Source organism: Barbus barbus (assembly GCF_936440315.1).
Source record: "Barbus barbus genome assembly, chromosome: 32".
NCBI classification, from domain to species: Eukaryota; Metazoa; Chordata; class Actinopteri; order Cypriniformes; family Cyprinidae; genus Barbus; species Barbus barbus.
Window position 1 is genome coordinate 12,414,467 of NC_136760.1, and position 26,884 is coordinate 12,441,350.

The following is a 26,884-nucleotide window of genomic DNA, read 5'->3' on the forward strand; positions in this document are numbered from 1 at the left end:
ACTTTTCTGTACCTAGTGTAAAATAGATTTATTAAAGGAAATGAGGGTAAATTTTAAGATCAGTCATTGTTTCTTTCAGTTGAAACAGCTCAGACTTGAGCTATTTTTTGTCTGTGAAACCGAGGGTACATGTGCATGTCCAATATGTTTATCTATGCTTCTATAGCTCAGAATCAAGAGTCATTGTCAGAAAGACAATAATATGAGAATGTCGCTCCACCTGTCTGACTGCTCGTGCACGCCTCTCGCTCACCTGAGATCCGGCGTTAGTCATGAGGAACATCATGAGGCGACACATTTACATCTTCATTCTCGTTATCACAAACTTCTTGATTTGCCCAGGTAAGACAAATTCACTAATTTATGCTTGATGTTTTCATAGTCATGACTTCATTTACACACTATGGAGGAAGACATACAAGGAATCGTCGTGTTTAACCGACAACAAACTGCTGTTAAAGTCTCTATTGTTTTGTATCAATCATACTGGGAGAATAACTACTTGACAATAGATAGTTTTAAACTTAATCTAACTATGTTCAATTAGATTCAAATGACACTATTAGAGTTTTAAAACGGCTCTGTAATATTACCAAAACAATGTAGTCCAATAACTAGGCTACATCCAACGGAATTGTCCATTTTTCTGTCCCTAGCCTTTACAGAAATTTTACACGTGAAAAACACTTTATGGTTACGATTTCTTTAGATTTTATTTTTTAATTAATTATATAGAATTCCATGCACCACAAAACTGCTCGTCCCCACAGCCATGTACAGAGAAAAAGTGCTTTATTTATTTTGAGGTCCAAAACAGGTTTCTACCATTTCAAAATACAATAATGTATCCATAACTATCAAATATGTGATGTAAATGACATTTAAAAAAAAAAAATGTATAAATATTATAAAATATATAATGGAGTTGTTATCGTTTAGCAAAAATCTGGTTTCACCTTCCTTATGGGTAAGTAAATGCACAAAAAAGATCAACAAATCATTAAGCTGTCATTTATGTATATTCATAAAGTCAAAAGGTAATCTAAAAATGTGGTTTAAGTATAAATATTAGAAAAATAAATAAATTTGAAGACAACTTGCCATACCAAAAGTGGACATTTCTGTAGAATGACCCAAATAACAACAAGGCTATATAAACGTATATATCTATATACATATCTATTAAAATAGATATAGAAGATGCATGTATCAATATATACTTAAAGGAATAGTTTACTCAAAAATGAAAATTCTGTCATCATTTTCTCACCCTCAAGTAGTTCCAAACCTCTATGAATTTCTTTGTTCTGCCGAACACAAAGGAAGATATTTTAAAGAAAGTTTGTAATTACGCTGTTTTGAGGCACCATTCACTTCCATAGTAGGAAAAAAAATACTATGGTAGTCAATAGTGCCCCAGAACTGCTCTGTTTCCCACATTCTTCAGAATATCTTCCTTTGTGTTCAGCAGAACAAAGACATTCATACAGGTTTGGAACTACATGAGGGTGAGTAAATGATGACAGAAATTTCATTTTGGAGTAAACTATCCCTTTAATGTGAACAAAACTCGCTCCTGTAAATGATCAAACTCCTAGATATAGCTCATTATTTATTCAGACATTCTTTCAGTTGTATTTATGTGCATCTTGTGTTATATGCGTTCATAGTCCAGACCACAGACCAGACTTCATATGCAAAAAAGTATGATGTGGTCAAACCTCAGCTTCTTCATGAGCGCTGGAAGAGGCATGCAGACCCTTCACACACACCTGCACAGGTATAAAGCACTATTAACGGTGTCTGGAAGTAAGTTAAAGATGATGTTTTCTGCATATTTGAAAAGGATGTGTCTGATTTCAGGATAAACATGCTGACAGCATTACATACTCGGTCATGATCGATGGTCATGAACATATACTGCATCTGACAAAGAATACGTAAGAACTGTAGAAGGAGTTTGACGGAAATATTCTTTGAAATAGTGTTGTTTAATGATTAAAAATTGAAACTTGATCTCTTGTTCTCCCAGACACTTTTTATCGAAGGATTTTGTTGTGTTGTCTCATGATGTGCGGGAGAAAGAGAACGCAAACACAGAAAAACTGGTGAGAATTGTTTCTGTGTCACCACACGGCGTGTTTCAGAATAAGGAAATTGGATATTAAAAAAATACATTCTAGTCAGTGGACATTGGTCAGCTAGCCTTGAAAACAATGAGTCATGTGGTGTCTTTATGAAATCATTAAACAAAATATTAACCGTAACACATAGTATTGGGAAACAAGCTGTAATAAAACTGGTTTTGTTCCAGGACCTTTGTCATTATCAAGGACATGTGGAGGGTTATGAAGACTCTCTCGTAGCTCTCAGCACCTGTGAAGGTCTTAGGTAAGCATGTTGATTAAACTTTCAGTGTCTAAAATGCATTCTGACTGGTTGGTTGGGTGCCATAATTTCTTTTTAAACTGAATTATTGAAAGTTATTACTGTGCTAGCAATGCAGCTCTGTATTAAAATTCCTCTTTTTGCTTCTCTCCACAATTTTGTCACTTGCAACTCACAATTGCAAAAGCACCCTATCTGTCATCGGTCAGTTAATTAATAGATCAAGCTAGAAATTTTTGGAAGGGTTGGTCTGTTCTTTTTTAATGCATCTAACAATCTAGCTGCCTCTACAGAGCAAACAGATCATTGTGTTTTGTTCTAAGCTCCTAAATTCTAAACTTTTCTTAAACATTAACACTAGATGGCGGCGCGATCGATCGCAGCGGCTGCTCCAGGTCCCAAAGACGGTGCTTTTATGTCGTTTAATGTCATCTGTTCGTCTCCAAATAGTGTCAGTTTACCGCTAACTCTTAAGGAAATCACCCCAGAATTCATCTATGATCGCCAAAGTCTTTTGGATATCAGCAATGCATACGAACATCAACTCTCGCCGGCGGCTACTGAGAAGCTACGAGGCCTTTGTTTACTGCTGGAGCCAGACCTCGAGACCGCGGCCTCGCCTACTGACGCTACCCGCACAAGGCAGCGTCGCAAGCGGTGTGAGAGAGTACGGAAGCGTGGTAAGCGCGGAGGTATACGAGCTAGGCTAAGAGCTAACCCCTCAAGACCGGCTCTTCCAACACTCATGCTCTCAAACGTCCGCTCTCTGGAAAACAAACTGGACTTAATTCAACTCAGTCGATCTACACAGCATGAGGCAAGGGACTGTTGCGTGTTTGTTTTCACCGAAACATGGCTAAACGACAACATCCCGAACTCCGCCATTCAATTGCACGGGCTAACCAACTTCCGAGCGGACAGAGATTCATCACTGTCTGGTAAGACACGCGGAGGTGGCTTGTGTGTGTATTATCAAAACACTGTTCATCGCTGGTGGAGTTCATGTTTGTGAAGTGTCGACCGTTCTATCTGCCACGGGAGTTCACGGCCATTGTTATCGTTGCGGTTTACATCCCCCCGTGTGCAAACGCTAAGGACGCGCTTCGTGAACTGTATAGCGCCATCAGTGAACAACAAACAAATAACCCTGACGACTTTTTCATCATAGCCGGTGACTTCAACCACGCAAACTTAAAGACAGTTTTGCCAAAGTTCTACCAACATGTGAACTTTGCAACAAGGGGAAACAACACACTGGACTTTGTTTACACAACAGTAAAGAACGCTTACAAGGCTGAACCCCGCCCCCACCTCGGGTACTCAGACCACATCACTGTTATGCTAATCCCAGCATACAGACCACTTCTCAAACTCCCCAAACCGGTTGAAAAGCAGATCACAGTATGGCCAGACAATGCCACCTCAGCACTGCAGGACTGCTTCCAGGACACAGACTGGAACATGTTTAAAGAGGCAGCCACCTACAACAACCACACAGACCTGAATGAGTACACTGAAACTGTGACTGCTTACATCAAAAAGTGCACTGATGATGTGACAGTCACCAAGACCATCACCACACGTGCAAACCAGAAGCCATGGATGACAGCAGAGGTTTGTGGGCTGCTAAAGACCAGAGATGAAACATTCAGATCAGGAGATAAAGCAGCCCTCAAAACAGAAAGAGCCAATCTGTCCTGTGGCATCAAAAAAGCAAAACGGTCATATGCCCAAAAAATCAACAACCACTTCACAGACAGCAGAGACACACGGAGCCTGTGGCAAGCCATTCAGACCATCACTGACTACAAACCCCCGCCATTTTGTCCCCACATGTAGCGGAATGACAATAAAGCTCAACTTGAACTTGACTTGAACTAGACTATATTTTGCTGTGCGAACACATTTCTTTCTAGAAGTTAGTTATAAATTTGAAAGGTGTTTTGCACCTCTAAATTAAATATGGCTTCTATTAAATATTGATGTTGTTTTGTTTGTTTTGTTGGAAGTGACTGTACAGTACTTGTTGTATTTTATTGAAAGTTATTACTGTGCTAGCAATGCAGCTCTGTATTAAAATTCCTCTTTTTGCTTCTCTCCACAATTTTCTCACTTGCAACTCACAATTGCAAAAGCACCTTGTATTTTATAAGGTTAGGCTGAATGTCACTTCACTTTAGTTCACAATATTGTGTAATAAGATTAATTCCGAAATGAACTTGACATTTTCCCTTTAAATTATTTTAATATGATCATCTGACCTATTAATACAAAGTTGTTTCTGTGTGTAGATATAAAAATTAAATTAACCAATCTAAACAAATGACTGACAAAAGTGTACTTCAGCAGTGTGGAAACCAGTCAGAAAATTTTACTTTGCGATCATCGCAATTTGAAAAATCATTGCAATTATTTATGTTTTATATCCTACATAATTAACTGGTAATGTAATGGAGGATATGGAGGATTTGTAAAGCATTAAATATAGACAGAAAGGCTGTTTTCTGTGTAAATGTGAATAGTGTGTAAATAAAGATATTTGATTATTATAGCAAGTGAAAATAGAAGTATTTTTATTGCACTTCGTTTAAGTAGTTAGATGCTATTTGTACTAAAGGGTCATCACACTACACTTTTCATTCCATTAAAATTCCATTTATGCGCATACCAATGCGGGAGACAGGAAATACAAGCTCATGCAAATTTCACTGCATTTCAAAGTTTGGTGAATTCTGACCTTTGAATTTGTGTCATAGAATATCTACATGTCGAGCATGACATTTTAGCTGGATTTAAATCTGCAGAATTGCAATATGGGAGTAGATTGCTTTTTTTTGTACTATATATTGAATTATGCCTTTAAAAAAAGATCCCACAGAGTTATCCTTTTATGACCATTGGTCAGTGTCTGTGGCTTAAATGTGAATAGACTTAGATGGCATTTATACTCAAGTGCAGGTAGTGGCAGATAATAATTGCACCTTAATGTACTTTGTATAACAATATGCAATAATAACAACATATTCAGTGAATATGATTGTATTTAGTAAAACTATAAGTAGATGCTACTTTATTGGAAACTTACATTTCCCTATGCCTAATTGAATACTACGCTATACTACATGCAAGGTCACATTTGCAAAACATCCGGTGAGATTTCATGGGTAAAACAGGTCCATTGTCAATAATGTAGCAATGTATAAAACACAGCTCTGTTTCAGACTAAGTAGCTTTTCGTTGTTAAACACAGTGTATTCTTATGGCCAGCTTGAACACTATCAAAATCAACGTTGTCTGAATTTTTCCAAGCGACGGTACATGTATTGTGCTTTTATTCTCCATGCCACTGCTCCTGTTATCAGACAGGTGTCTTGTAGGTGTGACAAGTGTGATTGACAGAGCTAGTGTAAACAGACTTTGCCAACAAGATTAGGATTATTTGCACTCAGTGTAAATAGACACTCTGTTAAATAGATCACTTCTCATAAGACTAGCAAAAGTCCTATCAACCTGTTACAGTATTGTTAGCTTTTAATGTTTTTTGAGGGCCTTTAGGTCAAACATTAGGTTTTAAACATTGTGTATTTTGTTTCAGGGGGATCATTCTTATTGGCGATAATAGCTATGGTCTGGAACCCATCTTGCACTCCAAAGCCAATGAACACCTCCTCTTCCTGTTGAAGGACAGTCAATCAGAACCATTTGTATGTGGACTGGCCAATGAGACGTCTTCCAGCGAGGACCACTCTCATTATGATGACATGTCCATGTTTATACGGGTTGGAAAATATGTCTTGTTATATCAATATTTTTATGTTGCACAAACACATTTGACACTTCATTTAATCTACTGAATCTGCAGGAAAAACGAGCCTTACCTCAGACCAAATATGTGGAGTTGGTGTTAGTAGTGGACCACAAAAGGGTGAGTTTTAGTCATTAGATGTCTCTGTTTTTGGAATTATCTTTTCATCATTGTGTAGTTCTTACAGGTGTGTTTATCTGTTCTCAGTTCGTCTTCAAGAACAGTAATACAACTGCTGTGCGTGATGAGATGGTCCAGTTGGCTAACTTGCTGGATACGGTAAGAGTTTTAGCTACAGATAAGGTTATTGTCAGGAGAAGCCCAACCCTAACCTCAGTCAATAATATATTAAGACTATTGTAATGTGCCAGGGCAGTTCTTATCGTGACTGATGTTTATAGACTGATGTAATGAAATATTTGTGGCTATTTATGTGCTCACCCCAGTACTACAAAGAGCTGAATATCCGGATAGCACTGATTGGCTTGAAGATTTTTGACAAGAAGAACCCCTTCGATGTAGATAGCAACCCTCAGGAAGTGTTGAGCAGCTTTGTGCAATGGAGAAAGAAAGAACTGTTACCTGAACTTAGGCATGACGTGGGACAGCTTATTGTGTAAGTACTCCATCATATCCTGTAGCTTTGGTTTTTCAATAAATAGTTCAATAAAATATTTGTTCACTCTTGAGCAATGATTGTTTCCTATAGATCTAGCATTAGTCAAATAAAAGGAAATCCTACTCCAAACTCACTCCATTGGTTGGCCCAGTGTGGTCCTGTCTGGCCAAGTTAGCTCATAGAATTTTGATTTTTCTAGAGCACTTTCAGAAACTACAGTAAGTACCAAAGTACTGATGAAAGTAATACATTTAATCAAATGCATGCAGCCAAAAATGCATACAGATTTACTAGCCGTTTTCCTTTTAGATGGCAAAATTTACTACGGTTTGCGGTAGTCAGTTTACTTTGTGCCAATATGTCACATCTCAAAAAGCGTGTCTTGGTACATTATGCAGTTGACATGGCTGGGATAGTTGCTGATTTGTGCTTCTTGGTAGGCTGTGTTGGTCATTATGGACAGGAGTTTAGTGCATCTGTGTTCCAATCCCGTCTATGCTTTGATGGGACTTCGGGCTCTTGCTAATTTACCTTGTTTAGTAAATCTGGTTCTTAGTCTTTAGTTTGTAGTGTTGTCTATCATAATTTGAGCATTTGACATCCTCAGCTTTGTCATAAACATTATTAGGTGGCAAAGGATTAGTTGATCTTCCTCAAGTGTGGAAAATACTAAATACACTAATGACTGATCTTGTCTGTTTTATGTTCATCTCTTTCCCTTTAAACTCACCCTATTGTGTTTTATACACAGATTAATAAAAAATAAAAACCCACAAAGAACATTTGTAACTAACATACATAACATATCTAACTCATTATTAAATGGTTCTTGTTTCTGATTGGCTGATTGATTTCACTTAACAAATTCATTGATCCAGCAGCTCAACTTTTAGGCTTGTCACAATTCCCACACTTGCAGTCTTGGCTACTTGAGAGCGTTTATGCAACAGGAAGAAAGTGCAAAAAAGGTACTTATCCAGAGGATAGGATTTTTGAATGAACCCAGGGTGAGAATGATCACGGGAAAGGTAACAGGAAATAGACAACACTATGAGTGCTATTATTGTTATAGCTGTAGTGTGGTGCTGTTCTTTTAGGACTAGAATTATTTTATTTATCTTTATCCTCAGTAATCTGCTTGATGTAATGAGTCTTTAGCAAAAATCCTCACTTTCTGAAATCTCCGAAGTACATTTACAGTTTGAGAATGTAGTCCTTCCCATTTCATTTATTGGTAACACTTTACAATGAATAATCATGTACTAAATTAATTCTTGATTCAACACATACTAATCATTATTAAGGGAGTTAACTAATTATGAACTATCCTTAACTACGACTGGAGTCATACAGATTCATGCATCAATAACGGCAGCCTTAACTACATGTTAGTACATATTTGATAGTTAATGCAATAATTAACATATTATAAAGTCAGAGTACTTCGTATTCCTTCTTAAAGAGGCTGTTTGATTTAGTTTACCCATAAATGTTAATTATTGCATTAACTATCAAACATGTACTAAAATGTAGTTAAGCCTACTGTTATTGATGTATTAATCCGTATGACTCCAGTTGTCGTCCAGTTGTTTATCCAAAGCGACTTACATTGCATTCAAGTTACAGTTTTTACATTTTATCAGCTCTTGCATGATCTGTGTCTCTGTTTCTTAAAGAGGCCGTTCAGGAACGTACCCTGGAGGTGTGCTCGGCATGGCCTTCGTAGGGAGCGCGTGCTCTGCGAACAGCGGCGGAGGAATCAATGTGGTTAGGACATTTTTAATGCATCAGTCATTTTGACTATAATACTAATAAAACTTGACTATATTAGAATGCTCTTAAAGGAACACTCCACTTTTTTTGGAAATAAGCTCATTTTACAACTCCCCTAGAGTTAAACAGTTGAGTTTAGCTTAGCATAGATCATTGAATCGGATTAGACCATTAGCTATTACCATTAGGTCTAATCCGATTCAATGATCTATGCTAAGCTAAAAGTGCTACAGCCAGACCCGTAGATTGGCTGAATGGATTCAAAAACTGTAAAACTCAACTGTTTAACTCTAGGGGAGTTGTAAAATGAGCCTACTTCCAAAAAAAGGGGAGTGTTCCTTTAAGTATTCTGAAACCTTCAGAGCTGATTGTTTTCAGAAAGCAGTAATCTAAAACCTGAATGATTTATTGATGGAAATGTGTGTTTGTGAACTGGTTGCCTGAGGGAAGACAAGCAAAAATGAATTGTTAAAATGTGACTAGTTTAATTGTTTTAAATGTCTGTGCTGCTGCATACTTGCTGCAAATACATTTAGATGCATACACTGTGGAAAAAAAAAAAAGAAAAAAGTTGAGCCAACTTAAAATTTTAAGGCAACCAGCTTCAGCAGATTTTTGAGTTCTCTCAGCTTATTTTTGTAGGAGATTCTCAACTTTTTGTTATATAAACTTAAAACAACAAGTTGAGAACTGCTGAAGCTGGTCCCCTTGAAATTTTAAGTTGGCTCAACTTTTTTCTTCGTTTTTTTTTTTTTACAGTGTATAATAGATGCAAGAAATTAATTCTAGTGTCATGTTCTTTTTTTGATTTTCACTGTTACATCATCACAGTTTAGTAACAACATTCTGCAGTGGTTCTCTACGGTGATTGCTCACGAGCTGGGCCATAACCTGGGCATGAGTCATGACATCGCTGGCTGTAGCTGTGGGAACTGCATCATGGCACCCACTGTTGGGTCAGTGGCTGCTGTTGTTTCATAAATTCTTCATTAGTGCAACTACTGTAAACATTATTTAAAACATAATTTAACATGGGAAAAAAATTGAAATTCTGTCATCATTTGCCTCACATTGTCCCAAACCTGTTTGATTTTTTTTTTTTTTTTTTTTTTATTCTGTGGAACACTAAAGAAAAGAGATACAGGTTTAGAATGACAAGATGACCGAATGGTAGTGTTTACTGAATTGTTTTGTTTTATTTTATTGCAAGTTAATAATAAATAGAAAATAGAATAGTTAAAAGTTAAGTTTTAATTTTTTTTTTTTTAACTTGTTAAACTATTACATTTGTTAAAAGTCGTTATGAATAAAATACTATTGGCCATCCTTAATATGCAAAAAAGTTTTCAGATTTAAAACTGATTTTTGCAAATATGCATTTTACTTTTTATTGATTTGATGTTGTTTTCCCAAATAATAATCAATTATAACAAACAATAAACCAAGTAGCGCATTTAAAAAATATATATATATATTAAATAAATTTAATATATTTGTTGTATTTCATGTAATATATTATAAGTAAATTAATATTAAGTAATTGCATATATAATAATATAAAGAAAAGAATAGTAAAAATTGTGTTAAAAGTAAAAACGTAAAAAATGCAAATCATGTAAATAAACTTTTGATGTGAAAGTGATAACGCAACATGAAATATATATATGTTTATTTATTTTTGTGACTTATAGTACTAATTACACATTTCTGGTCTTATTGTGCTCAATTCATCCAAGGTCGTCATTAAAAATATTTTTTCCTTCGTAATCTCTCATCAAAATTTGGGTAACACTTTGGTTTAGGGACCAATTCTTACTTTTAACTAGCTGCTTATTAGCATGCATATTTCTAGTATTTTGGCTGTTTATTAGTACTTAAAAGCACATATTAATGCCTTAGTCTGCATCATCCGTAAAAACTACCTTACTATTAATAAGCAGTAAATTAGGAGTTTTTTGAGGCAAAAGTCATAGTAATAGTAATAACAGGTGCCTAACTAACTAAAGTGTGACCAAAATTAGTTTTCAACTAAAATCCTTTCCAGCTGGCCTCATTACTTTTTTTGGTTGAATATCCTGTTGGACTCAGAAATACATATGATCATGCAAGTAAAATGGGTGTAGAGCATTTTAGAGAAAACAGGAGGCTTGTATGAAAACGTTCCTGCTGTCCTTGATGTGATGTTGTGTTTGGGTGTGAATGCAGAGGAGTGACTAAATTCAGTGACTGCAGTGAGAAAGCCTTCGAGAGGTTTATTCAGAGAGGTGGAGGGGCGTGTTTGAGGAACCCACCATTTCAAGACGGCATCATCTCAGTGGCCAGGTGTGGGAATGGCATTCTAGAGAGTGAAGAGCAGTGCGATTGTGGCACACCACAGGTATGTTTCAAAATTCAAGAAATTGTAATTTCCTGTTTAACAGTACACAGTCAAAGATTGAGTCTCAATAGAAGCACTTAATTTAAACTCATTTAAAATTGTACAAGCTCCGTTTAACTTTTTTTATTTCCATATATATATATGGAAATAAAAAAAGTTAAATGGAGCTTGTACAATTTATAGCGAGTTGCAATGAACTGTATTTCCAATGTTTTTTTCCAGTATGAGTTTATAAAGTTGTAGTCACACAGGTTTTTATGTCTGTTTTTAGTGCTCAACACAACTATGTATACGACTATGGCATGTGTTAAAGGCTTAGTCATCACTCATTAATCACTTTAGTTAATCTGAAACTCAAATGGGTGTTATTTAATTTCTACTTGTGCGTATTATTAAAAAAAGTATTTTCATGATAATCGAAATTGAATAATTTGCTCCACTTGGACATGATATTAAATTCTGGTGACTATAATGATCCTGCAGGAAATACACAAGTTAAATGTGTTATGTTTTCTTAATCTGACCTAACTAGTTGTCCTGTTTATTCAACTTTTGAATGTTCTGGGATCATTTAAAACCTAAATAAAAGAAAAAGACTCCATTAAATCCTTAATTAAAAAAAATAAAAAATGAAATAGATTTACTGTATTGTAGTCCAGAGCTTTTCAGTATTGTTGTACTGAATGCGGTGTTGCTGTTGTGCTGCAGGAGTGCACTAATAAGTGTTGTAATGCCACTACATGCACCCTCACTGAGGGCTCGGCCTGTGCTGCAGGAAGCTGTTGTGAAAACTGTCAGGTCAGACTCATCCTCATCACACACGTTCACATTGATCTAGCTATTTAAATGAGAATATACAAAGTATTCTACTGTTTTCTATCATGAAAATTATAATTACTATAGACTAAGCCAAACTTTATAGGGATAGTTCACCCAAAATTTTGTATTTGTATTTTAGCCAGAATTAATTGTCACGTTAAAAACATCTTAATTTATTACAGACACAGGTTTTTGCTTCACAAGATGTTAATTGATGGACTGGAGTCATGTAGATTACTTGTTGATTAATGTAATGTTTTTATCAGCAGTTTGAACTCTCATTCTGACGGTACCCATTCACTGCAGAGGACCCTTTGTTGAGCAAGTGTTGTAATACAAAATTTCTCCAAATGTGTTTGTGATGAAAAAACAAACTCCTTTACATCTCCATTTTTAGGGGAAACTGAATGGATGAAAAATATATTAAGCTATTTATTTAGCCTCTATTGATTTCCTTGCACTGCAAAAAAAATCATTTACTTATTGTCTTATTGTCCAGTATAAACATCTTGGCATTCTTAAATAAGGTACATTAATCTAAGAAGCAAAACTGGATTACTATTATTGTATGTGTAAATGACCAATGAACAAAACTTTAATAAGGTTTATTCTTAAAAAAAGTGAAATAAAACTGGTTTATTGTGAGCAGATCAATGTGGCCGGCACATCCTGTAGACCTTCCATCAACTTGTGTGATCTGCCAGAGTACTGCGGTGGAACATCTCCATTCTGTCCGGCAGATTTCTACATGATGGACGGCCTCCCTTGTGCAAATAATGCAGCCTTCTGCTTTGAGGGCCGTTGCCAGACATTTGACTACCAGTGCAAGCAGCTTTTTGGCTCAGGTACTTCTCATTGTTCTCATTTTTTTATCTCTTTATACTGGGTGATCATATGTCACTTTCTGTCTGTTAGAAAGCGGTCAACCTTTAAATGACATGCTGTGGTTTCAAATTTTATACAAAGCTTGTTTTGTATGTTTGAATTCATGTGTTATTTTTCTTTCTCTGTATCTCTGGCTTTTCAGAGGCAACTAAAGCAGATGATAAGTGCTTTAGTCATGTTAATACTCTTGGCAATGTGTTTGGGAACTGTGGATACGCTGGGTCTAATGCAAAACCTTGTGAAGTCCAGTGAGTACATTTCATTTTCATCAGTCAAAGCATGCATGTTTTACATTATTAAAAAATATCACTTGGTGTCGGTGACAGTAGCCTTGTGGCCAGCACGTCGACCTATAGCAGCATTGCGCTATGGGCGTTCCGAGTTCGAATCCCGGCTCCCCCTATCTGTCCTATGCTAATAAAGCAATTAAAAAAAAAAACAAATCAGTTGGGTGATTGATTCAATGCTAACTGTTACAAACCAATTGAGAACAATTATATGCATGTATATAAGTGTTCAAATAATTTCCACAATATTTAGAATTTTATATTTTGCTTTAAATACAGTACATACTGTACATCAGCATTTGTTTGACCGTAGACCAAAACACATTTTAGCTACTGTGATGAAACAATATCTTACTAATATTTTTCAGAAAACATATATTATGTATGTTTTGACACATTATTGTATTCAAAATATTTATTATTTATTATTATTTAAATATTTATTTAAATTGATTATTTGCTTCTAATTGAGTTTTTTTTTTTTTATAAGGATAGGACAGTGTATAGACGGGTGGGGTGGGGGCTCGAACTTGGGACACCCAAAGCACAGCGGCTCTAGCCTATATGTCAGCGCACTGCCCATAAGGCTATTGGTGCTGAATGTTAAATTGGGAAAACATGGCTTGCAACATGCTCTTGTAAATAACTCTTAAATAACTCCGTTTTACATGTTGCTTTGTTTTTTGTTCAACTAAAGAGCTGACTGAATTTATACTTCGTATTTACAGAAATGCTATGTGTGGAAAAGTCCAGTGCGTATTCGACAGCAACCACCCACCACCAGGAGCGACGGTGAGCGTAGTAAAAATAGAGGGAAACACAATCACCTGCATGAATGCTGACTTCAGCATGGGCCCGGATGTGCCAGACCCAGCCTATGTCAAAACTGGTTCAGTCTGCACTCTTGGAAAGGTTAGAATGGAGAAAACTAGTAATTTGTTTAGTAGGCTTATTGTGTCGCCTTAAAGTTTTGACATCTTACCTGTATTGGAACAGTTCAAACGTATTTTAATCAGAAATTACTTTAAAAGAGAGTTAACAGACAATTTGTTTGAGTGACTACAGTACAGATTTTAAATGGACTCTTGAAACAACAATGGTCATACCATTTGGAGTTTGATACTTCATTTTATTATAATCGGTGGCCTTTAAACAAACAGTTGAGTCCTGTATTTCTTTCTCTCAGGCGTGTTTGAACTTTACGTGTTTGGATTCTTCAGTTCTGGATCAGAGTAAAAAATGTGACTCCCAGAGAACCTGCAACAGCAATGGAGTAAGTTACTAATTACTTTTTTAAATCCATGTTGCTGGTGTTAATGTGAATGATTCATCAGTGCAGGTCAATCATTATTACTTTTTAGTCCCACTTTTCAACCCTATGTAGGAAAAACTATTCACTAAATAACCAATTAATCAACCCTAATTGGTTTTCAATGGTGTGGCTTTCTCATAGGTGTGTAATGATCAGTTCCATTGTCATTGTAATAATGGTTGGGCTCCACCCAATTGTGACAGAGCCGGCAGAGGAGGAAGTATTGATAGCGGCCCTGCACAGATCGGTAAGAGCACACTCATTCCTTCTCAGTCTCTAAATGAACAAAACACACACCAACATGTTTTAATGGTTATATCATCCCTTTGAAACTCTTTCCTCATAGATTACTCCCTGAGAGATGGACTCTTGATCTTCTTTCTTCTGGTGGTGCCAGTTTTGGTGGTCATAATCATTTTGCTCTACGTGTTCAAAAGAGACAGTCTCAGCCGCTGTAGAAAGCACGGTCCTTCCAAAAGCCAAAGGTCAATCAATCATTTTGCTATTACTTTTCATGGCATTTCAGTCTTGGAACTTATGTATTATGTTCAGTCTTTAATGTTTTAATATTGCTTCTTTCATTAGTAAACAGTGACTGATGGTGAAGTATTGAGTCGCGTAAATGCCACAGTCCGATTTTTCTGATTCTGTATACAACAGTATTCTGATTTCTCAAATTCCATTTGGAATCCAGAAGGAATTGTTTCCTAAATGTTTATGTGTATTTAACAGAGCATTTTTTAATATACATGCACCTCTGTTTAACTGTTCAGATTTGAATTCTGTTCTGCATTTTTATTTTTTTATTTTTTTTTAACATATTTGTAATATAGCTGCTTTATATTTGCAATGTTAGGAAATAAAAAGGAAAATCTGAGCATTTCTGTAGTGACAAGACAGCTTTTTTAAACAGAATTATTAAAATAAATTATTATTATTATTATTAACGATTGCCTGACCCTTTCCCTTTCATGGCGGTTTTGTTGAGCATTTTTAAAGATGAGAAGTGTTAGTCCTAATTAAAAAGTAATACAACTAATTACAGTAGCATTGTTTATTTATTAGCACCTACCACACCTTATGGTATGTGCAGAAATGGGCCCAATTAATAGCTAGAAGAGAAAGAGCAGTAATATTTTTAGACCAGCAACTTGAGATTAAAAAAATTCTGCTGCTGTGATGTCTACAAAACACACATTTACCAGTGCTTTCTGTGGGAAGGATAATAATGCCATTCTAATTGTATCAGACCGGCACATTCTGTACTGAGCCTCAGTTGCATAGAAAGGAGGCATATTTGAGCCGAAAATCACAACTGGCTTCATTTATATACACATAGCATGAGTTCTTGGTTAAGTTGGATTGTGAGTGGCATGTAAAGAAGGTGCAGGTTTGAAATATGCAACACAACTGGTGAATTCACCCTGAGATAGTTCATGTCAACAAACTCAGAAAAGTACTCAATGAAAATTGCTGCCAAATCTTCTGTCATGAATATTTTGTTTAATATTTCACGACAGGTCAACGAATGCAACAAATGGTCCATGGACTGTGCAGTCAAATGTGGAAGCAAACAGCAATGCAGCAAGAGCGTCCACCCCACAGTCAAGGACAGAGGTTCAAACCAATGTTATTTTAATATCTTTGATATTCTATTGTAGTTTTTGTTAATATTTTGAATTAGACTTTTTTTTTTTCCCCCTCATTTTTAGTTTCATTATTTTTACATTTGTCTATATAGTATTTATAATCATTTTTATTTATTAGTTTTAGTTTATTTCATTTGAGTTATTTTAATATTTGAACTTTAAATGAAAATGAGATGTCGTCTTGGGAACTTTTTAAATATTTTATTTCAGTTAAAGTTTATTTAATTTCATGTAACAATTTTATGTGTGTGTGGTTTTAGTTAATGATAATAACCGTTTTACGTAGTAAACCACTCACACAATTATACTTATAACTTATAGCCCTAACCCTGACATGACCCTAACAATAGAAACATGGCTACGAATACAGATCCAAATGAGCTGTTCTGTTCTTTGTGTGTGCAGATAATATAGAGATGTGCCAGAGATTACTGATAAATTCATTATACCTTGCTGTCATTTTCACAATTCTACTACTGTATGCCCTGACAACACACTGAAGTTACTGTAATGAACCACCCTGAACCCTTCATTTAGCATATTTTAAAGGGGTCATATCATATTACTAAAAAGAACATTATTTTGTGTATTTGGTGTAATGCAATGTGTTTATGCGGTTTAAAGTTCAAAAAACACATTTTCCACATACTGTTCATTAGTGTTGCTCCTCTATGCTCCGCCTTTCTGTAACACGTGGATTTTTACAAAGCTCATCGTTCTGAGAAGCGAGGCATGCTCTGATTGGCCAGCTATCTATTGCGTTGTGATTGGCCGAATACCTCAAGCGTGAGATGGAAATGTTACACCCCTCACCGTATTGTGATGCCGTGTCCTGGCATGACGACGCAAAAACAATAAAGCCCATTATAAATGAGGCATTTGTTGCATCCAGTGGGGACATAATTACTGATTACAATGACTTACACTGTCTTTTTACGCGTTGAATGGCATCACGCCACGTAAACATTACTGTGTCTGCATTTGTGATCGGAGAAACGACAAACAAGCATTACTCTACACTGCTCAAAACTCGTGTTTGAATCGTCAGTGGCAAATTCTTTAAATATGAAAACGTACTTACAGGCTGTGAGTCAGAAGCACCAGACTGTCCTTGCAAAGTTGTAATTGTCCCACTGTATAGAAACTGGCAGGCTACTCCCAGGTTCAGGAAATAGTCCTCTGTAAAATGCACTGCACACACTCTAATATTTGGGTTGAACTGTTCTGGAACAGTGTTGTAAATACACCTTAACCACTGATTTCTAGTTCTGTCCTTTTGGAAGCCCAAAAAAAGTAGTTTCGCTTTCACAATGAAACACAGCGCCTCCAGGACATGACGCCGGCGGCAGCAACAATACTACAGTGAGAATAATAGTTCCGCGTTCTTTCTTTGCATATACGTTTGTGTTATGCAAATCTTTCCACACAGTGACGTAGACATGTGGGGGCGTGTTTAAATGAGCTGTTTTACGAGGGCATGGTCGAGTCTTAACTTTTATAAAGAATATCTCTTTGGTTTTGAGACTTTAGTCTTTACAACTTTAGGGATCTTATCTATGCACAAACAGCTTGTAACACTCCAAAGAGAAAGGAAAACTTGAAATCGCATCATATGACCCCTTTAAAGATTAATAGTAAGTCAACTTCTGCTGATCATCTTTATGGAAACTTTGCCCACTTCTTTTGTTTCTTACAGCCACCAGCATATCCAGCGGATACCTCAGTAACTGAACCAAGGTAATAGCACTACAAAGATCAAACCCAACCTAAGTTTTCCGTGCTTTCTATTGATTTATTGGCGGTGTTTGCCAAGGCAGGCAACAGACCTTTAAAGTAAAACTGAAGTTTAATCTAGTGTTCCCAAAACAATGGCAAAATTTGCATTTAGAAGATTTATGCATTCAAAATCTTTTTGATTCTAGTCTTTTTCACCAATATGGATCGACATATTTGATGACATTAATTCTGCACTTCAGTTTCTCATCAGATTTTCTGTCCAATAATATGCTCTCTAGATTATAAAAACATGTATAGATTATAAACGGTGTATGAAATTGGTCACTTGGTCACTGAAATTGGTTACTTCACCTCTTAATGATTAAACAGCTGTACCGTAATAAACAGCTTTGACAAGAGACCATTCCATGCACCAACATAAATGACATACTTTTCAAACTACACATTATAACTTGCAACCTAAGATGGCGGCGCGCACAGTCGCAGCGGCTTCTCTCTCTCCCAACAAATCGGTGTTTTCGTGTTTTTTGTCTTGTAAGTCGCAGTTTTTGCACATCTTCGTCTCGTCTACCTGTCTTTAAGCGCACATACAGTCGTGAGTTTCTGCTCGATGTCGGCAGAACCACATTTTTAGAGTTAAACTCTGCGCACGCTGAAGAGCTTCTTCAGCGTGGTACTAAATGATCTGTACCAGCACACCAGTGAGCAGCAGACAGCCCACCCAGATGCTTTTCTTATCTTGGCTGGGGATTTCAACCACGCAGACTTAAAGAGTGTGTTCCTAAAAATTCACCAACACAGACTTTCCAACAAGGGGAAAAAACACTCTGGACTTTGTTTACACCACCCAGAGAGGAGCTTACAAGGCCCTCCACCTCGGAGCCTCAGACCACATCACTGTCAAGCTAATGCCTGCATACAGACCGCTCGTTAAAGTCACCAAACCAGTTCACAAACAGATTCAAGTGTGGCCGGAAGGGTCGTCAGAGGCACTTCAAGACTGTTTTGACACCACTGACTGGAATATGTTTAAACAGGCTGCCACATACAACAACACTACGGACCTCCAAGAGTACTCAGAGACTGTTATTGCCTACATCTCCAAGTGCATTGATGATGTAACAGTCACAAAGTCCATCACTGTCCGGGCCAACCAGAAGCCGTGGATGACAGGGGAGGTCTACAGACTTCTGAAGGCTCGGAACGCTGCCTTTAGAGCTGGAGATGAGGAGGGCCTGAAGACAGCTAGGGCCAACCTATCCCGCGGCATCAAAGAGGCCAAGAGACAGTACTCCAGGAGGATAGCCCATCGTTTCAGCGACAGCAGAGACACGCGGAGCCTGTGGCAGGGGATACAGACCATTACGGATTACAAGCCCCCACCACAGACCTGTGACAACACCATCCCCCTGCTGAACGAGCTGAATGCCTTCTTTGCTCGCTTTGAGGCACAAAACGGCACCACTGCACAGAAGACTCCACCTCCTCCCGGTGACCAGGTGATGACGCTGTCCCCGGACAGCGTGAGGAGGTCCCTCAGCAGGATCAATTCACGCAAAGCTCCGGGTCCTGACAACATTCCTGGGCGTGTACTGAGAGACTGTGCAGTGGAACTCACTGAGGTCTTCACAGACATCTTCAACATCTCACTAAATCAGGCTGTTGTCCCCACATGCTTCAAAGCTACCACCATCATTCCAGTCCCTAAGAAGTCATCTCCATCCTGCTTCAATGACTACAGTCCAATAGCACTCACTCCCATCCTCATGAAGTGCTTTGAACGGCTAGTCTTGCACCACATCAAGTCTGTCCTCCCCCCCTCCCTGGACCCCTTCCAGTTTGCATATAGGTCCAACCGCTCGACCGATGATGCCATTACCACTGCCCTCCACCCAGCCCTCACACATCTGGAGAAAAAAGACTCCTATGTCAGGATGCTGTTCATAGACTTCAGTTCAGCATTCACCACAATCATCCCTCAACAGCTCACTCACAAACTGGCCCAGCTGGGGCTCAATACCTCTCTGTGCAACTGGCTGTTGGACTTCCTGACCGGGAGACCTCGAGCAGTACGGGTCGGCAGTAACACATCCAGCACCATCACACTGAACACTGGGGCCCCCCAAGGATGTGTGCTGAGCCCCCTCCTCTTCACTCTGCTGACCCACGACTGCACACCATCACACAAATCCAACATTTTCATTAAGTTTGCGGATGACACGACTGTGGTGGGTCTCATCAGCAACAGAGATGAGACAAACTACAGGAGCGAGGTGAGCCGCCTGGCCGGGTGGTGCAGTGACAACAATCTCTCTCTGAATGTGAAGATGAAGGAGATTGTTGTTGACTTCAGGAGAGTACACACTCAGCATGCCCCTCTGACCATCAACGGTGCGACTGTGGAGAGAGTGAGCAGCACCAAGTTCCTGGGTGTGCACATCACTGAGGACCTCTCCTGGACTAACAACACTGTAGCACTGGCCAAGAAAGCACAGCAGCATCTCTACTTCCTCCGCAAACTCAGAAGAGCCAGAGCCCCGGCCCCCATCATGTGCACCTTCTACAGAGGCACCATCGAGAGCATCCTAACCAGCTGCATCACTGTGTGGTATGGCGCTTGCAACGCATCCTGCAGCAAGTCACTTCAAGTGAGAGCAGCTAAGAAGATCGTTGGTGTCTCTCTCCCCTCCCTCCAGGACATTTACAACACCCGTCTCACCCGCAGAGCCCTCCGCATTGCAGGTGATCCCACCCACCCGACACACAGCTTCTTCAGTCTGCTGCCATCAGGGAGGAGACTGCGGAGTCTCCAGGCGAGGACCAGCAGACTGAAGGACAGCTTCATACATCAGGCTGTCAGGAAGCTGAACTCCCTCCCGTCCTTGCCCCCCCCTCCCCTCCCCTCTTTCACCCCCATTTAACACAGCAACACACTAGGAACTCTGACTCTGTGACCGGCACCTGTCACTAGTGCAGCATTGGCTGATCACTACCCATCCAACATTGACTGCAAATTCCCTCTTCGGATAGTCTGACAAAAACTATCCGAACAGTCACTTCAACTTGTCACTTTAACAGACTGATAAGCTCTTCTTGCACTACACTCATAACAAAAAGCTGCACAGTTTTGTTTTTGTACATTCAACTGGTTTGCACTCCATCTATTCTGCCATGTGCACTTTATCTATCTCTTTTTTTATTTTTCTACAATGTCCTCAGACTGATAAGCTCTTTTGCACTACAAATATATCTACACAGTGTTGTTTTTATTTAACTGGTTTTGCACTATCTGCCAGGCGCCTTATGCCACTTTATCGATCTAATTCTTATTTTTTTCTACAATATCCTCATTTGTATAGTTGTATGTACATATGTTTAAACTGTATTTATCTGTATCTGAACGAGTTTAATGTTAACTGTATGCACCAAGGGTCTGAGAGTAACGCAATTTCAATTCTCTGTATGTATGTGCTGTACATGTGGAAGAATTGACAAAGCTGACTTGACTTGCTTGACTGTGACATAAATAATTAACTATTTTTGAAAGGGCTTGAGCCTTAGAAAATATCCCAACCTGATGACTTGTTTCAGACAGAAATATGTTAAAGAATTGAGAAAAATTGCGCTCAAGCCACTTCATGCCAACTTTTAAGTATCACATATTTGGTGTTTATCTTTGGTGCAAATGGAGAGATCCAGGCAGATGGACTTTTCTTTCAGTAAAATTTGAATTTATTGAAAATAAAATTAAGTGATAATTACAGATGATAATAATGATGAAATTAAAGGAAAAAGCTTAAAAATTAATACAAAATCCAAGCATAATCAGAGTATATTCTGCTAAAATTTCTGAGAGAGTAATTTAAATCAAAGCGTCACAGGCCGGGGCAGGTGACCGGACCTTTCTGCACCGCCCCTATGAACCGTACCACCTCAAGGAGCTAGCCGAGAACACCAGACAATCAGATAAAAGATACAAAGTTCGTCTTTATTGAATTAAGTTTTCTTTTTTTTTTTTTTTTTTTTTAGATAAAATAGCACTCGATCAACTCCTTCCTCTTCGAAGCAGGCCAAGACAGCGAGAGAAGAATGACTCAGACAGAGAATGGGAAGTACGTATAACTCACAGCTTTAGCAGGTTCTCCAAGCTTTAGCAGACTCTTCGCTGGACTCAGACAAAGAATGGAGGGTCCGTATAAACTCACAGCTTTAACAAGCTCTTCACTGGACTCGGGCAGAGAATGGAGGGCACGTATAACTCATAGCTTTAGCAGGCTCTTCACTGGACTCAGGCAGAGAATTGAGGGCACGTATAACTCATAGCTTTAGCAGGCTCTTCACTGGACTCGGGCAGAGAATGGAGGGCACGTATAACTCATAGCTTTAGCAGGCTCTTCACTGGACTCGGGCAGAGAATGGAGGGCACGTATAACTCATAGCTTTAGCAGGCTCTTCACTGGACTCGGGCAGAGAATGGAGGGCACGTATAACTCATAGCTGTAGCAGGCTCTTCACTGGACTCAGGCAGAGAATGGAGGGTTCGTATAACTCACAGCTTTAGTAGGCTCTTCACTGGACTCAGGCAGAGAATGGAGGGTTCGTATAACTCACAGCTTTAGCAGGCTCTTCAATAGACTCAGACAGAGGATGGAGAATACGTATAACTCACAGCTTTTTATAATGTACACTCAACAAGCACTGGTTAGCAAGCCCCAACGCCCCTCAAGTGAGGCAATCCAGCAGGTCAAAGGCACAAACAAAGGCAAACTTTACTCCCCACACTCATGTATTCAATAAAGCACTCAAACTTCACATGTGCAGATGTCCACCATACACACTGCAATCCACACACTCACAGTGAACTAGGGCCTCTGCTCGTAGCTCCGACCGAATGCCTCAGTCTTCGATAGCACTTTAACTCAGGGACAACCGGGAAGATGGATAACAACCAACAGTACTCGCTTGGGGAAAATCAAATCAACATGATGTTTAGTTTGTAAACCCACAATCATCAGAACGGCTCTTACGTGCAGGGGCCAAACCCTCGTCTTCGATACATTTGGACTCAAGACAACATCACAGGTGGAAAACGGCAGGCAGGAAGACAGCGAGAGAGATGGACGACAACAAGCATACTGGCTTCGAGAAATTAGAACATCAGAAAACTTAGTTCCTGACCAGCAATCATCCGACCATCACATCCATGGAGGAACAAAAAGCTTTGAAAAGCAATATAAAAGGGTAGCAATGTACTTAGCTGGTTCCAAAAGATAGCATGTGCACCTCCGTCCTTCAGTCTCCCAAAGTCCTCCTTTCCAGTATCAATTTTTCCTCCGATCAACAGCCTGCAAAGATCCGTCCCTGCCTCGCCTCGCCTCGCCTCGCCTCCTCTCCTCTCCTCTCCTCTCCTCTCCTCCTGCTTACCCACCACCATGTCTTTTTATAATCCACATCTCAATTACGTGTCTCAATCGCCGATCGCCCCCCTCTCATCGCGCACCTGACACTCATTTCCTCATCTAATCACCCATTTACTCACAACTCGTGGGACAACCGGAACCGGTCAGGTGTCGCACCGGTACTGCTCCGGCAGGGAAACATCCTCCAAAAAAAGGTTCCGCCTGCCTCTAGTCACTCCGTGACAAAAGTATAATAATCTTCACAAGTCAAAAGAAAACAAAGGCTTTTGCAACATGTGCTGAGTAGAAGAAAAGCCAATTGGAAATATATATATAGAAGACTTGCATCCTCTTACAACATCACAAGATGATTATGTGTTTATGTCTGATCGAAAGACATCAAATTAATTTAATCATTGTGTCACTACACGTTTTGCCAAATAAATTTCTCCATCTAAATGAACTCAAAGCGAGGTCACGTTGATGTGATAATAGGCAATAGATAAGATCAGATAACAATAAAAACGGGGCTGTGGTTTTACAACTTTTGCCCAGAAACAGCAGATCTTTGCAATATTCACATATCAAATATCACTTTGCAAATACCAGCTCTTGGAAAAGAACACTTAGTACTCAGAAAAGGAGAAGACAAATTTAGAAAACATCCTTGCATGTAAAAAATATTTTTGCCGAGAATAAGTTTCCATCAACCTATTAACATATTTTAATCATAACAAGATTTACCTTTATATGTCAGATGTTAACAGAATATGAGTATAAATGGAATTAATGGTAGTAAAAAAGAATAAGTTTATAATACTTGAGTACATGAAGACAGTAATATGAATAAGGCAATAAGTTAATGTGGAGTAGCAATAAAAATCATAAAGAATAACTCACATACTGTATATATGAATATAAAAAAATAAGGAAAAATATAACGACATCGGAAATTCTGCATCTTGTTCTGCATGTTTGTGCTTGAGACATGAATAATAGCCGAGATCTAGCTTTTCGGAGAATAGGTGTGCTAATACATTTCCATGGAAGTTTGTTTCTGCTCGGGGAAAAAAGACAACTTTTTATTTCACCAAACAAGCTTCCATGAAAATGTATTAGCACATTTTTTTTTTCCTCTCAAATGTTGTCATATCCCATTTTTCTGACTTTTTTCTGAATTGCAAGATATAAACTGTAAATATAAAAATGTGAAGTTTGGATCTGAGAAAGCAAAGTCTGAATTGTGAGAGACAAACTCACTGTGTGCAGAAGTGGTGTAGGTAATTTTAAATATAAGTACAACATAACATGCTATGTACAGTACATTTTACTGAATCAATTTCAATGTTAGTACATAGTAGTTAAGGAAAGGTTGTTATAGACGCAATATAAAGTAGGTCTAAAAGATTTAATGGCAAGACATGTCTATCAATATCAATTATCAAAAACTTGAGCAAGTAAGCAAACAAACCACTCGCAAAATCCTAGCAAATTCATAGCAACATGCATACAACAAATTACAACGCCTTAACAACCACATAGCAGCACCCTTGCTGGCAAACACCATTTACTTCAGAAAATGTTGAAAAATCTAGTTCTTGTGCATTTGAAAACCCCTTTCTTTCTGTTATTTCACTGGCATAAAACTTGTCATGACTCAACTGATCTGCTTCTCAACCTCACAGACAAGGGCCAGGAGTCCCAAGACCAATCCCACCCAGACAGACCCAAGTACCAGTATGAAGGCGCCATGATGTTGCACAGTTGTTGTATTGCACACTTTTTGTATTGCATTCTTACTTGACCCACTTTTCCAAAGAATTCTTCAGCAAACCTGCTCTGATTGCTCTGAATTGTCATCACCTTTCCTAGAATTTAAAACAGATGAAGGACCAATGCTTTTCTGAAATGATTTAAAACAATGTTTACAGAAATGTATTTTCTTTTAGTACAGCAAGTGATGACAGTATGACCTCTGAAAACATATGACGGTTGTTAATATTTCTTAGATTAAGATGCACTGTAATCCTAAATTCAGTTCAGTGATTCATCCAGGACAGCAAACTAGAAATATATTACACATTTTGCCTATTTAGTAACTTTCATAATAAAGATTCACTGGTTTTGTTATTATAATTTTATTTTAAAGAAACATTATTTTCTGTTAGTATAGCCGTTTTAATACAATTCTTTTGATCCAAGATGTAAAATTTTTAATTGGACCTACAAAATCTCTATTTTATATGTTTGTCTATTTTCCATGAATGTCAAAAAGAAAATAATAAAGTCTGTTCTAAACTGTTAATCTATTGCTGGTTTTGCTGGATTCATTGAAAGGTTCTTTACCTTTTTCATATTATATTTCTGCAGCACTGTCACCCTGGTGGTACTTGTTAACTTATTATTGAATGATTTATTGATTGATTAACAGTGTTGGGGGTAACGCATTACAAGTAACGTGAGTTACGTAATCATATTAGATAATTACGTAATAATGACTTTTGATAAACTAACAATTGTGCTTCATTGTTTTTTAATGCTGAAGAGTGTTGAATCGTCTTCTCCTGCGTTCTGCTTTACAGACGTGAATTTACCTTTCCTTCAGCCTGAGGTTTATTCTTTACACCTTCTGGTGTGAAAGGGCTTTTACATTTGCTATGATTACAACTTCTTGTATTAAAAACAATCAAGCCCTGCTCATATTTCAAAAGTAACGTAACGCATTACTTTCCGTAAAAAAGTAGCAAAGTAATGTAATTACGTATAACTCACATACGTAATTGGGGGGGGGGGGGGGGGGGGGGACGGAGTCCGGGGAGTGAATTTCGAGGGCGGACGGCGTTTCATTTCCAACTGCTTAGATTTATTTGAAAATTAAAATGATTTCTATATTATATCCATTCAAAAGACTACAAAAGCGATCCCAGTTCTGCATAAACCGTAGTGCAGTGCAGAGTAGACTAAACAAAATGTAGCGGGATATTTGTGTCTATGGTTTGCTGGGCAATGCCGTCTTTGATTGGCCATCAAGAGCAGACTGCAGCCAATGGAAATGCTTCTCTTGCTGCACATGCTGCTCCTCACAGCACAGATCGTGAAAGCAGACTGCAGTTTGTCATTCATTGTAACAAACAAAGTTAAGTGTAGAAATAATAGATTCAGTTTGCAGTGTAGAGAGCTTCATTCACTAAAATAGAAGTTTGTGAGATCGCGATGAACTTAATGATTATAAAGAGTTTGCAAATGTGAAATTTAATTAATACAACAGATTTATACATTATTGATTTTATTCAAAAGTTAATATAAAGCGACTTACATTTTAGGAACACTTGTCTTATCTGTTGAGAACTATTTTGTTGATGAAATAAAGTCACAGCTGAGCCGCTGCGCATCTCCAAGCAAACAGCGCTGTTTCAATTATGAATGAATCTTTGTTTTTGAACAAATCTAGTGAGTCGATGATTCTATGATCCATTCATAAAGAGAGTCACTTGCTTCATTCCTTAATGAATCAGCAGTTTGAACGAATCGATTAGATGAATGATTCAGTGACAGACAGTGACTTGCTGCCACCTACTGGGAGTTTCATTTTTAAAGTATACATTTTAATTGTTTAATGTTTCTGTATTCAATCTCATAACATTGTTTTTATTAAATGTATTAATGCCACCTCTGAGTCTTGTTAAAAAGTCTGTAAATATTCCACATTTGTGCTCTTCTGTTCCGTGCAAAGATTAATTGTTGATGCTGATTTCAGGTCTTCCTGATTGTATCTTATTATTTTAAATGAATTTATAGTTTAATAATTTAATTATTTTTTACAAAGAGTTAATA

The 26,884-nt window shown here is 37.9% G+C and overlaps 1 protein-coding gene across 2 annotated transcripts; it reads left to right on the top strand.

The window, feature by feature from the left end:
• Positions 1-226: 226 nt before the first annotated feature.
• On the top strand, positions 227-25,358 carry LOC306852653 (disintegrin and metalloproteinase domain-containing protein 9-like). Of its 2 annotated transcripts, XR_013782643.1 has the most exons (23): positions 227-342; positions 1,671-1,780; positions 1,864-1,940; positions 2,033-2,108; positions 2,315-2,391; positions 5,984-6,167; positions 6,251-6,313; positions 6,401-6,472; positions 6,640-6,809; positions 8,489-8,579; positions 9,417-9,541; positions 10,791-10,962; positions 11,671-11,760; positions 12,431-12,626; positions 12,809-12,914; positions 13,682-13,865; positions 14,140-14,226; positions 14,407-14,512; positions 14,612-14,750; positions 15,786-15,882; positions 17,611-17,651; positions 21,681-21,763; positions 24,736-25,353. XR_013782643.1 is itself a non-coding variant. In XM_079389656.1 (22 exons), the coding sequence occupies exons 1-22, from the start codon at positions 273-275 to the stop codon at positions 24,791-24,793; spliced, it is 2,391 nt and encodes a 796-aa protein (XP_079245782.1). In that variant the 5' UTR covers positions 248-272; the 3' UTR covers positions 24,794-25,358. The 2 variants fall into 2 exon arrangements, 1 of the variants encoding a protein (XP_079245782.1); XM_079389656.1 differs by lacking the exon at positions 21,681-21,763 and having other exon boundaries at positions 248-342; positions 24,736-25,358.
• The last annotated feature ends 1,526 nt before the right edge of the window (positions 25,359-26,884 follow it).